Source organism: Salvelinus alpinus, chromosome 8 (genome assembly GCF_045679555.1).
Source record: "Salvelinus alpinus chromosome 8, SLU_Salpinus.1, whole genome shotgun sequence".
NCBI classification, from domain to species: domain Eukaryota; kingdom Metazoa; phylum Chordata; class Actinopteri; order Salmoniformes; family Salmonidae; genus Salvelinus; species Salvelinus alpinus.
Genome location: NC_092093.1, coordinates 70813502 through 70828134, shown reverse-complemented (window position 1 = coordinate 70828134; position 14633 = coordinate 70813502). Strand labels below are relative to the sequence as shown.

At 42.7% G+C, this 14633-nt stretch overlaps 1 protein-coding gene across 1 annotated transcript in view; it reads left to right on the top strand.

The window, feature by feature from the left end:
* The window catches only part of fbxo15 (F-box protein 15), a 34318-nt gene that overhangs the window by 7390 nt on the left and 12295 nt on the right, over positions 1-14633 (top strand). Inside the window, exons 3-5 of the mRNA XM_071414914.1 lie at positions 2617-2721; positions 2824-2896; positions 13272-13438. Coding sequence (XP_071271015.1) covers positions 2617-2721; positions 2824-2896; positions 13272-13438 — 345 coding nt within the window. The remainder of the gene's footprint in view (positions 1-2616; positions 2722-2823; positions 2897-13271; positions 13439-14633) is intronic.

Genomic DNA, 14633 nt, shown 5'->3' with positions numbered 1-14633 from the left:
GTGATGTGGACACCAAGGAAATTGAAGCTCTCAACCTGCTCCAATACAGCCCTGTCGATGAGAATGGGGGCATGCTCGGTCCTCCTTTTCCTGTAGTCCACAATCATCTCCTTGGTCTTGGTTACGTTGAGGGATAAGTTGTTATTCTGGCACCACTCTGCCAGGTCTCTGACCACCTCCTTATAGGCTGTCTCGTTGTTGTCGGTGTTCAGGCCTACCACTGTTGTGTCGTCTGCAAACTTAATGATGGTGTTGGAGTCGTACCTGGCCACGCAGTCGTGGGTGAACAGGGATTACAGGAGGGGACTGAACACGCACCCCTGAGGGGCTCTAGTGTTGAGGATCAGCGTGGCAGATTTATTGCTATCTACCCTCACCACCTGGGGGCGCCCCGTCAGGAAGTCCAGGATCCAGTTGCAGAGGGAGTTGTTTAGTCCCAGCATCCTTAGCTTAGTGATGAGCTTTGAGGTTACTATGGTGTTGAACACTGAGCTGTAGTCAATGAATAGCATTGTCACATAGGTGATCCTTTTGTCCAGGTGGGAAAGGGCAGTGTGGAGTGCAATAGAGATTGCATCATCTGTGGATCTGTTTGGGCGGTATGCAATGTGTAGTGGGTCTAGGGTTTCTGGGATAATGGTGTTGATGTGAGCCATGACCATCCTTTCCTCAGATGTGACATCTTTTAATCCAGAAATATTTCAGCTGCAATTGATTCATCACTATAAAAGAGACACAGTCCACTTTCTTCACATGAAGAATTTTTGGTTCTTGCTCGTTATTCACTACCACCAGACCTTCAGAGATATTCATTCTTTCTACCCTTTTGACCGCCTCTGCATAGGAGACTCAACTGCCCTGAGTTTGGCAACCTCAGTCTCTTTCACCCTATTCAGGTATTCCAAGAATGTCGCCTCATGTTCTCCACTACAGTTACAACACCTTGCTCCTTGACCCCTTCAAAGTGATCTTTCTCACATCTCGGTCTTCTTCTTTCTGGAGACACTTTCTACATGTCCAAACATTTTTAAACGATGACATTGCAAAGACCTGGATATAAAAGCTCTGACTGGATAGGACATAGTTCATTGGGGTCAGGTGGGACTCCACATCAAAAACACAAGAACAGATTAACTCTTCTCTTTCCTGCCGTTAACCAAACAATTCATCCTACGTTCATTGACCACTCCAGGAATATTCTTCAGTACATCAATGTCAATTTTCTTTCGAGACTCCAGAAATTACTTCCTTGACAGGTGCCCTTTTCTGTAGCTCAAAACATGCATAGCATAATCATAAACTGGCCTGAGACCCAACATTTTTTTTTTTTACAATTTTTGTGATCTTCACCAACTTTACTTTACCCAAAGCTTTCATATTTTCAACGGATTCACCAAGTTTGGCACCAATACTCCCAGAAAATGTAGTCGTACCAGATATATGATGGGGTATTATCAACACTAGTTTGTTTTCCCCCTTCAGTTTAGCTTATTTTACCATTCTTTTGTACAAAAGTCCTTTCTTCCTCACTTCCACCGCTATCCGATTCAAGTTCCACATCCTCTTCCCGCCATCTTCTCCGTCATTTGTTACAGTAGCTAGCTAACTATTTCGACACTTAATTAATGTGTAACAGAGTGTAGGTGCCTCGTGCATTACGGTAATCATCATGTGATTTGGAAGTGTGAGCTTTGGTCCATTTGAATTAATTGTTTGCATGCTCTGATTGGTTGCATGTATGACAAGAATGCACCTCCACCTGTTTCATATGGTCCATATCCTGTTCTGTAATCTGCAGAGAGAAAGGACAGAGTTGCTTCTGTCTCCAAGTCCCACGGTTAGAATTGAAATTAGAATAACTTTATTTTATACAGTATTTTATTTAATTCTTCAAAATGATGTTCATAAACAGTTGACAAATCTATCCAGTCTGTGTGTTTGTATTAATGTGTTAGCTGTAAGTATCCTGAGTACAACATGTTTGGCTGTGTGGACTTGGAGACAGCTAGGTACGAAACGTGGTGATGCATTCAAATTATGTTTGACTCACATTTCCGTAAAAAAAATCCAAACAGTCCCTTTACAAGTCAGAATGTTGAGTAAACTTCATTTGAACCTACTCTGCCGATTGTCTGTGGTTTTGGTCGAAATTCTAGACAAAATATCCACAGGAAAGTGTTATTAACACGACATGAAAACGCATCTCTCTGTGTGTGATAATTAAGATTTGTTTGCTCGTGACCAAAGGCGCATGCACAAGACGGAAGTACAGGCGACGCATGCATGTAACCGAAGTCTGCATGTGTTTACATGGTTTTGACCATGTGCCAGGTGATATAAATTTAAACGGCAGTACCGGCGCTCTAAATGTTGGGTGAACAATACTTTCCTGTGGATATTTTGTCTCAAATTTCAGGACCAACCGGTAGAGTAAGTTCAAATGTAATGTTATTGAATATTCTGGGTTGTATGGAAAACTTTGACAATTTTGCATTGCTGTTTTAGACTATATCAAGTATTGGTATAAAAGTATATTTATTAGGCAGGAGACAGCTAGCAAGTACCCAGTTCATGCCTTTTTTTGACGCAGCCTTATTGTAATTTGTGTTTTATTAGACTGCCACCTGAGATCCTAATGAAGATCCTGTGGAACCTGGATGCCTCTTCTCTCTACTGCATTGGCTATGTCAACAAGCTATTATATAAGCTGGCCAAAAACAAGTAAGGATACTTTATATCCGGAGGCAGTAGGACTCTTCTCCACTATCTAGCGACCCTATTCAATCACATAATAGCTGAATATGTTGTCTAATTGTCTTGCAGTGCAATGTGGCGTAAAATGTATTCTGCAAAATATGGGGAGAGTAAGAACTTGAAGGCCAAGCGCATGGACGAGGTTCAGTATAATTTCAATTGAATAACACTTTTAATTATCCCACTAGGGACAAAGTGGAGGGCAAGCTTGCAAAGCAGTGTGAATTCAAATACAAGAAGCAGATACAAACATGCACAGCATACATATTACACACTACTATTTTACTTTACAACATGAAATATTTACATACCCAATCTACACTGAGTGTACAAAACATTAGGAACACCTTCCTAACATTGAGTTGCACCCCCCTTTGCCCTCAGAACAGCCCGATTCGTAGGGGCATGGACTCTACAAGGTGTCGAAAGCGTTCTACAAGGGTGCTGGCCCATGTTGACTCCAATGCTTCCCACAGTAGTGTCAAGTTGGCTGGATGTCCTTTGGGTGGTGGACCATTCTTGATACACACGGGAAACTGTTGAGTGTGAAAAACCCAGCAGCATGGCACTTCTTGACACACTCAATCCGGTGCGCCTATCAGCTACCACCATACCTTGTTCAAATATTTTGTCTTGCCCATTCACCCTCTGAATGGCACACATACACAATCCATGTCTCAATTGTCTCAAGACTTAAAACTATTTATTTAACCTGTCTCCTCCCCTTCATCTACACTGATTTGAAGTGGATTTAACAAGTGATATCAATAAGGGATCATAGCTTTCACCTTGATTCTACCTGCTTTCACCTGGAAACTACCTGCCCTCCACAGAACACCTACAACACCCGATCACGGGAAGCCAAAAAATATCATCAAGGACAATAACCACCCGAGCCACTGCCTGTTCACCCCGCTTCCATCCAGAAGGCGAGGTCAGTACAGGTGCATCAAAGCTGGGACCGAGAGATTGAAAAACAGCTTATATCTCAAGGCCATCAGACTGTTAAACAGCCATCACTAGCACAGGGAGGCGGCTGCCTGCCTACACACTTGATATCATTGGCCACTTTAATAAATGGAACACTAGCCACTTTAAGAATGTTTACATATCTCATATTACTCATCTCATATGTATATACTGTATACTGTATCCTACACTATCTATTGCATCTTGCTGTCGCTCTTGCTGCTGGTGAGTCTCTGATCCACCTCTACGCAAACAACACCATTCTGTATACTTCTGGCCCTTCTTTGGACACTGTGTTAACTACCCTCCAGGCGAGCTTCAATGCCATTCAATGCCACAGGTTTCCAAGATGGCGTAGCGGTCAGACGTCCTTTGTCCTTGTCTTGTCCCGTGTATATATGTTTTGTGTCTTTTTTGTATATATTTTTTCTAAAGACTCAACTTCAAAACACTCTCCTGCAACCCGCTTCACCAAATGTGGTGCAGATCTGTTTTTTTCCCAAAAGTATTATTCACCTCGTATCCGAAATCCACAACAGAAGCTAGCCAGAAGTTAGCCAGCTCACTAGCTAACGTTAGTATTCAGCTAACCACGGCTAGCGGTCATCAGCTATCCTTTAGCTCGGAAAGCTTTCGCCAGTTTTGTACAACGCGACTCAGACCAGAGCATACCGGACCTATTTTCTCTCCATATCCCCGGATTTCTACCGCAAGCTCTGGACATTTACATCTGGATCTCGCAGCTAACTAGCCGCTATCCGAGTGACTATTGGCTAACGTCGATTCTGGAGCAAACACCAATTATCCCGGAGCTAGCCAGCTGAAGAGTTCCATCAGCCACTCCTGGGCTACAATCACCTATCCGGACCCGTTTTACTGCCGATGCGGAGCCCCACCGGGCCTTAACGTCGGTATTCCAGTCGTGATCTGCCCGAGGGAGTTATTCAACTGGCCCCTCCATCGCGACGTAACCTGAACGCCCATCTGCTAACTGCGGCCCGCTAATCGTTAGCTGTCTTGAGCATATTGGCTGCTATCTGAACAGGTCTATCGAACAATCTTCTTGGGCCACTATAACTATAACTATTTTGACAATTGGATTGGTCCCCTCTACCACACGGAACCCACTAATCTACCGATGGAAACGCACAGGTTGGCTAAAAACAGACCTCCATCTTCTGCTAGCTTGCTACCCATGGCTCGGCTAGCTGTCTGAATCGCCGTGACCCCAACCAATCTCACTGCTCACTGGACCCTTATGATCACTCGGCTAAGCATGCCTCTCCTTAATGTCAATATGCCTTGTCCATTGCTGTTCTGGTTAGTGTTTATTGGCTTATTTCACTGTAGAGCCTCTAGCCCTGCTCATTATACCTTATCCAACCCTTCAGTTCCACCACCCACACATGCGAGGACATCACCTGGTTTCAATGATGTTTCTAGAGACAATATCGCTTTCATCATCACTCAATGCCTAGGTTTACCTCCACTGTATTCACATCCTACCATACCTTTGTCTGTACACTATACCTTGCATCTATTTTATCGCCCCCAGAAACCTGCTCCTTTTACTCTTTGTTCCGGATGTCCTAGACGTCCAATTCTCATGGCTTTTAGCCGTACCCTTATTCTACTCCTCTGTTCCTCTGGCGATGTAGAGGTGAATCCAGGCCCTGCAGTGCTTAGCTCCACTCCTATTCCCAGGCGCTCTCTTTTGATGACTTCTGTAACTGTAAAAGCCTTGGTTTCATGCATGTTAACATTAGAAGCCTCCTCCCTAAGTTTGTTTTATTCACTGCTTTAGCACACTCTGCCAACCCGAATGTCTTAGCCGTGTCTGAATCCTGGCTTAGGAAGACCACCAATAACTCTGAAATCTCCATCCCTAACTACAACATTTTCAGACAAGATAGAACGGCCAAAGGGGGCGGTGTTGCAATCTACTGCAGAGATCGCCTGCAGGTTCTGTCCTACTATCCAGGTCTGTACCCAAACAATTTGAATTTCTACTTTTAAAAATCCACCTCTCTAAAAACAAGTCTCTCACCGTTGCCGCCTGCTATAGACCACCCTCTGTCCCCAGCTGTGCTCTGGATACCATATGTGAACTGATTGCCCCCCATCTATCTTCAGAGCTCGTGCTGCTAGGTGACCTAAATTGTGACATGCTTATTAACACCCCGGCCATCCTACAATCTAAGCTTGATGCCCTCAATCTCTTACAAATTATCAATGAACCTACCAGGTACAACCCCAAAGTCGTAAACACGGGCACCCTCATAGATATCATCCTAACCAACTTGCCCTCTAAATTAGAGGTCGACCGATTAATCGGAATGGCCGATTAATTAGGGCCGGATCGGATCGGTAATTTTGGATGACGATTTTGCCGATTTACATTTTTTATTTTTACACCTTTATTTAACTAGACAAGTCAGTTAAGAACACATTCTTATTTTCAATGACGGCCTAGGAACGGTGGGTTAACTGCCTTGTTCAGGGGCAGAACGACAGATTTTTACCTTGTCAGCTCAGGGATTCAATCTTGCAACCTTACGGTTAACTAGTGCAACGCTCTAACCACCTGCCTCACGAAGAGCCCGCCTGTTACGAATGCAGTAAGAAGCCAAGATAAGTTGCTAGCTAGCATTAAACGTATCTTATAAAAAACAATCAATCAATCATAATCACTAGTTATAACTACACATGGTTGATGATATTACTAGTTTATCTAGCGTGTCCTGCGTTGCATATAATCGATGCAGTGCGCATTCGCGAAAAAGGACTGTCGTTGCTTCAACGTGTACCTAACCATAAACATCAATGCCTTTCTTAAAATCAATACACAGAAGTATATATTTTTAAACCTGCATATTTAGCTAAAAGAAATCCAGGTTAGCAGGCAATATTAACCAGGTGAAATTGTGTCACTTCTCTTGCGTCCATTGCATGCAGAGTCAGGGTATATGCAACAGTTTGGGCCGTCTGGCTCATTGCGAACTAATTTGCCCGAATTTTATGTAATTATGACATAACATTGAAGATTGTGCAATGTAACAGGAATATTTAGACTTATGGATGCCACCCATTAGATAAAATACGTAACGGTTCTGTATTTCACTGAAAGAATAAACATTTTGTTTTCGAGATGATAGTTTCCGGATTCGACCATATTAATGACCTAAGGCTCGTATTTCTGTGTGTTATTATGTTATAATTAAATCTATGATTTGATAGAGCAGTCTGACTGAGCGATGGTAGGCACCAGCAGGCTCGTAAGCATTCATTCAAACAGCACTTTCGTGCGTTTCAAGCATTGCGCTGTTTATGACTTCAAGCCTATCAACTCCCGAGATTAGGCTGGTGTAACCGATGTGAAATGGCTAGCTAGTTAGCGGGGTGCGCGCTAATAGCGTTTCAAACGTCACTCGCTCTGAGACTTGGAGTAGTTGTTCCCCTTGCTCTGCATGGGTAACGCTGCTTCGAGGGTGGCTGTTGTCGATGTGTTCCTGGTTCGAGCCCAGGTAGCGGAGAGGAGAGGGATGGAAGCTGTACTGTTACACTGGCAATACTAAAGTGCCTATAAGAACATCCAATAGTCAAAGGTATATGAAATACAAATCGTATAGAGAGAAATAGTCCTATAATTTCTATAATAACTACAACCTAAAACTTCTTACCTGGGAATATTGAAGACTCATGTTAAAAGGAACCACCAGCTTTCATATGTTCTCATGTTCTGAGCAAGGAACTTAAACGTTAGCTTTCTTACATGGCACATATTGAACTTTTACTTTCTTCTCCAACACTTTGTTTTTGCATTATTTAAACCAAATTGAACATGTTTCATTATTTATTTGTGGCTAAATTGATTTTATTGATGTATTATATTAAGTTAAAATAAGTGTTCATTCAGTAATAAAAATTAATCGGCCGATTAATCGGTATCGGCCTTTTTTGGTCCTCCAATAATTGGTATTGGTATCGGCGTTGAAAAATCATAATCGGTCGACCTCTACTCTAAATACACCTCTGCTGTTTTCAACCAAGATCTCAGCGATCACTGCCTCATTTGCCTGCATCCGTAATGGGTCAGCGGTCAAACGACCTCCACTCATCACTATCAAAACGCTCCCTGAAACACTTCAGCGAGCAGGCCTTTCTAATAGACCTGGCCCGGGTATCCTGGAAGGATATCGACTTCATCCCGTCAGTAGAGGATGCCTGGTTAATTTTTTTAAATGCCTTCCTCACCATCTTAAATAAGCATGCCCCATTCAATAAATTTAGAACCAGGAACAGATATAGCCCTTGGTTCTCTCCAGACCTGACTGCCCTTAACCAACTCAAAAACATCCTGTGGCGTTCTGCATGAGCATCGAACAGCTCCCGTGAAATGCAACTTTTTAGGGAAGTTAGAAACCAATATACACAGGCAGTTACAAAAGCCAAGGCTAGCTTTTTCAAGAAGAAATTTGCTTCCTGCAACACAAACTCCAAAAATTTCTGGGACATTGTAAAGTCCATGGAGAATAAGAGCACCTCCTCCCAGCTGTCCACTGCACTGAGGATAGAAAACGATAAATCCACTATAATTGAGAATTTCAATAAGCATTTTCTATGACTGGCCATTCTATGACTGGCCATGCGTTTCACCTGGCCACCCCTACCCCGGTCAACAGCACTGCACCCCCCACAGCAACTCGCCCAAGTCTTCCCCATTTCTCCTTCTCCCAAATCCAGTCAGCTGATGTTCTGAAAGAGCTGCAAAATCTGGACCCTTTCTTTCTAAAATTATCTGCCGAAATTGTTGCAACCCCTATTACTAGCATGTTCAACCTCTCTTTCGTGTCGTCTGAGATTCCCAAAGATTGGAAAGCAGCTGCGGTCATCCCCCTCTTCAAAGGGGGAGACACTCTTGATCCAAACTGCTACAGACCTATATCTATCCTACCCTGCCTTTTTAAGGTCTTCGAAAGCCAAGTTAACAAACAGATCACCGACCCCACCGAATCCCACCGTACCTTCTCCGCTATGCAATCTGGTTTCAGAGCTGGTCATGGGTGCACCTCAGCCACGCTCAAGGTTCTAAACGATATCTTAACCGCCATCGATAAGAAACAATACTGTGCAGCCGTATTCATTGACTTGGCCAAGGCTTTCGACTCTGTCAATCACCACATCCTCATCGGCAGACTCGACAGCCTTGGTTTCTCAAATGATTGCCTCGCCTGGTTCACCAACTACTTCTCCGACAGAGTTCAGTGTGTCAAATCTGAAGTCCTGTTGTCCGGGCCTCTGGCAGTCTCTATGGGGGTACCACAGGTTTCAATTCTTGGGCCGACTCTCTTCTCTGTATACATCAATGATGTCGCTCTTGCTGCTGGTGAATCTCTGATCCACCTCTACACAGACGACACCATTCTGTATACTTCTGGCCCTTCTTTGGACACTGTGTTATCAACCCTCCAGACGAGCGTCAATGCCATACAACTCTCCTTCCGTGGCCTCAAACTGCTCTTAAATACAAGTTAAACTAAATGCATGCTCTTCAACCGATCGCTGCCTGCACCTGCCCGCCCATCCAGCATCACTACTCTGAACGGTTCTGACTTAGAATATGTGGACAACTACAAATACCTAGGTGTCTGGTTAGACTGTAAACTCTCCTTCCAGACTCACATAAAACATCTCCAATCCAAAATTAAATCTAGAATTGGCTTCCTATTTCGCAACAAAGCATCCTTCACTCATGCTGCCAAACATACCTTCGTAAAACTGACCATCTTACCGATCCTCGACTTTGGCGATGTCATTTACAAAATAGCCTCCAATACCCTACTCAACAAATTGGATGCAGTCTATCACAGTGCCATCCGTTTTGTCACCAAAGCCCCATATACTACCCACCACTGCATCCTGTACGCTCTCGTTGGTTGGCCCTCGCTTCATACTCGTCGCCAAACCCACTGGCTCCAGGTCATCTACAAGACCCTGCTAGGTAAAGCCCCGCCTTATCTCTGCTCGCTGGTCACCATAGCTGCACCCACCCGTAGCACGCGTTCCAGCAGGTATATCTCACTTGTCACCCCCAAAGCCAATTCCTCCTTTGGCCGCCTCTCCTTCCAGTTCTCTGCTGCCAATGACTGGAACGAACTACAAAATCTCAAACTGAAAACACTTATCTCCCTCACTAGCTTTAAGCACCAGCTGTCACAGCAGTTCACAGATCACTGCACCTGTACATAGCCCATATTTAAATAGCCCAAACAACTACTTCTTCCCGTACTGTATTTATTGATTGATTGATTTATTTTGCTCCTTTGCACCCCACTATTTATACTTTGCACACTCATCTACTGTCAAATCTACCATTCCATTGTTTTAATTGCTATATTGTATTTACTTCGCCACCATGGCCTGTTTATTGCCGTTACCTCCCTTATCTCACCTCGTGCTCACATTGTATATAGACTTATTTTTCTACTGTATTATTGACTGTATGTTAGTTTTACTCCATGTGTAACTCTGTGTTGTTATATGTGTCGAACTGCTTTGCTTTATCTTGGCCAGGTCGCAGTTGTAAATGAGAACTTGTTCTCAACTTCCCTACCTGGTTAAATAAATGTAAAAATTAAAAGAATCTTAGCCTCTCACTGCTCATCCATATATTCTTATCACATTCCTTTACTAGATTGTGTGTATTAGGTTTTGTTGTGGAATTTGTTTGATTAGGTTTTGTTGTGGAATTGTTGATATTAGTTAGCATATAACAGTGAACCTTTTTTGTGGGATACACATAAGGCAATTCTAGGTCTTGTGGCATATTTTGGTTAAACTCTGCATGCACAGTGCATTCTTCCATCACATGTACAGCTGATTCTCAAGATCTTGCACACTAATGAGATGTTATTGAGTCCACACTACTACACTGTCTGAGCCATTGGACTACATGCTTTTTGCTAAGTTTTGATTACAATACTGGGTCGGGTGAATATATTTTATATGACATACATGATTTTTTGTGAACTAGTAAATAGTAGCCGACAGCAAAGTGTGTTTTAAATCATTTATAACTTGTTAACAATTTCTGCTAGTTAGTTTTTGCTAACATGTGGGTTTTTAGCTTGCTTGAGCATGCTAACTTAGGAGTCTTAATTCATCTGTTTTCATACATGTTTCAATTTAAAACATGTATCTTACAAAGGAGTTGTTTAGTCTAACTGCTTAACTATTTATCTGTACATGGAATTGTATTATTTTATGTTTTTCTAATCTTTACAGGAAAATGCTAAGGGCACTATTCACTGCAGCTAATGTAGAAGGAAAAGCTGTGCACATTTGTAAATACTGTGCCAAATCATATGTGAAGAATGCAACAAAGATGCAGAATCATCTGGCCAAGTGCATAATGTTTGCCCTGCGCTCACAATCAACTTCTGACAAAAGTCCCTCTACTTCTATTCGAGGGGAAAATGATGACTCAGACACCTTATTGATACCAATAGCTCATGGTCCTCAGATGTTCTTTTGACTCAATGGAGGAACATAGAGAAATACTGATGAATGTCTTGCTCGAGCTGTGTATGCAACTGGTTCACCTCTGATGCTCACAGGCAATGTGTATTGGAAGAGATTTCTGAATTCTCTTCGCCCAGCATACACCCCTCCAACCAGTCATGCTTTATCTACTCATTTGCTGGATGCAGAGTTCAAGTGAAGGTCAAGCAAATCATAGAGAAAGCAGACTGTTGCAATCATCTCTGACGGGTGGTCGAATGTTCGTGGGTAAAGAATAATCATCATCTCCACCCCTCAACCAGTATTCTACAAGAGCAGATACAAGGGACAACAGACACACCGGCCTCTACATTGCAGATGAGCTGAAGGCAGTCATCAATGACCTTGGACCACAGAAGGTATTTGCACTGGTGACAGACAATGCTACGAACATGAAGGCTGCTTGGTCTAAAGTGGAGGAGTCCTACCCTCACATCACACCCATTGGCTGTGCTACTCATGCATTGAATCTGCTCCTCAAGGACATTATGGCACTGAAAACAATGGATACACTCTACAAAAGAGCCAAGGAAATGCTTAGGTATGTGAAGGGTCAAGTTATAGCAGCAATCTACCTCACCAAGCAAAGTGAGAAGAATAAGAGCACCACATTGAAGCTACCCAGCAACACCTGTTGGGGTGGTGTTGTCATCATGTTTGAGTCTCCTGAAGGGGAAGGAGTCTCTCAAAGAAATGGCCATATCAGTCTGCCGATATGGACAGCCCCATCAAGTGCCCTGACCACTTCACTAGTGCTCCAAGCAGAGGAAACTGCAGTTCTGAAATGCATCAAAAAGCGTGAAGACTTCTGCCTGAAGCCCATATACGCCGCAGCGTACATTGGACCCCAAGTATGCTGGCAAGAGCATCCTGTCAGGTGCAGAGATCAACAAGGCCTATGGTGTCATCACTACCGTGTCTCGCCACCTTGGCCTGGATGAGGGCAAGGTTCTTGACAGTCTGGCGAAGTACACTTCCAAGCAAGGGCTTTGGGATGGAGATGCAATATGGCAGTTGTGCCAACATATCTCATCAGCCACCTGGTGAAAGGGACTTTGTGGATCTAAGACTTATTCCTCTGTTGCCTCCATCATCATCCTCCAAATCCCACCAGCATCAGCTGCCTCAGACTGCAACTGGTCCTTGTTTGGGAACACGCAACAAGCTGACCAATACTAGGGTTGAAAAATTGGTGGCCGTCCGGGCAAATTTGAGTTTTTTTGAGCCTGACAACGAGCCATCCTCAACAAGATTGGAAAGTGACAGTGAAGACGAGGCCTCAGAGTCTGATGTTCAAGAGGTGGACATTGAGGAAGTTCAGGGACAAGACATGGAAGCCTGAGAGGAAGACAACCAACTCTTAGTTTCTAGATTATCATTTTACAGATGTATGTTGAAAATGTTTTTGGGAGATGCGATGGATCATTGGGGATCATTCAATATTGCCTTTTATTTTGTTGTTCAGTGAAATCCTCCCATGTGAAGAGTCAACTCATTTAATTAAAGTTCAATTCGTAACTACATTTTTTTTTTTTTTTTACATTTGGACGGATTTAATCATTTGCTACTTATGATAAGGTAAAAGGTTTATGTTTCTGATATGGTAAATATATCCAATGCAAAAACCATCTACATTTAAATGGTATTAATATTAATTTGCGTATATTCCCATTAATTCCCATATATTCCTGTTAATTCCCACGGAAAGTTTCCACCTCAGAATATTCCCCAAAATGTGCAACCCTAGTATGTGACCAATAAAATTTGATTTGATTCACCTGATCAGTCTATGTCATGGAAAGAGCAGGTGTTCCTAATGTTTTGTACACACAGTGTATATACATAATACAGCAGTTTTTTATTTTCTTCAATGTATTGAGTATGTGAATGGTTCATGATTTAGTATGTAAGTGAATACTGTATGCTTGTATGTACTAATATAGCATTATGAACCAAATGTATTATCATGTGTCTGCTCCTCCATTCAGGTTGTGGAGAAGCTGAGTGTGATGAAAGTTCAGGAGAGACCAGAGGGCTACTGGAGAAGGCTGTACTTTAGGACCGTAGCTGGCTACAACCACACCAAGTGGTTGAAGGAGCTGAGAACCATCAATCCCTTCACAGGCCTTCCCAGCCACACAGAGAGAGTCCTCAGGTTAGATTCTGTACTGGCTCTGTAGCTGAGGCTACACTGTAGGTACAGAAACAAACAGACTCCAATACAAGTATTGTCAGAACATACTATTTGAAACTCACGGGCCAGAATGCCTTGTTACAATATGTCATGTTTGGGCTATGCAATACCTTTGTTAAAGGTCCAATGCAGCCGTTTTTATCTCAATATCAAATAATTTCTGGCTAACGATTGAAGTACTGTAAAACTTGTTTTAATCGCAGTCTCAAATAGCCACCTGTCCCTTTTAATAGCTGGCCAACAGCACGCTTTAGCAAATACACGCCTGGGTCTAAATTAATTGTTTACGAGGTTACCATTGAATTACCATGAATTGTTTACAAGGTTTAATGTTTTTATTTGTTACATTAAATAATTCAGTAATGACTAATTAAGGCAATCATCCATTTTTATCGCCAGTATGAAGCTGCTAACCATTTGGCTGCTTGAAAAAGAAAAGGAGAGCCGCACACTAACCTAATATCCAACGTCTTCATCAGGGTATAATGACAAACACTGCGGGACACTAGTTTATATAGTGTCAAAGGACGCGTGTCTGTAATCATGGCCAGGTGTGGCCTGATATCATTGGTTAATTCTCAGATATAAAAATAACATACAAAAAACATGAATGGATAGCATACGATCATAGATACAATTTGGCTACATAGGCCTACAAACTTTTACAATGAATGGCTTCAGATCAAAGTCTACGTTGAGACCGAAGGGAGCAAGGGTCTTTAAATTAAAGATCCAGACAGCCTCTCGTTTAACAATAAATTGTCGAGGTCACCCCCTCCTAGGGAGGGTGACATGTTCGATGCCGATATAACGTAGGGACGAAATCAGTGGTTTGCTTCCAAAAAGTGGGCCGCAACTGGGTAAATCAAGTTTTGCACCTAATGATTCGTACTTATAATTTGCGCTCGCCCACATAATTTTTATAAGATAAATAACTGCCTTAGTGGAGCATGTGATAACACCTTTGATTGGGATCTGTTTCCCTGTTTGGGGGTGTTTTGAAGGATCTACATTTGTAAGTGCCATTGCATTGTACCAGCCATTACACTTGTAGTTTCCAGCCATTGGCTGCTAACAGCTGAGAACTCCTAGCTAACTATCAAGCACAAAAAGAGTCTACTTCGGGAGTACAGACCATAGATTGTGGTACACACCC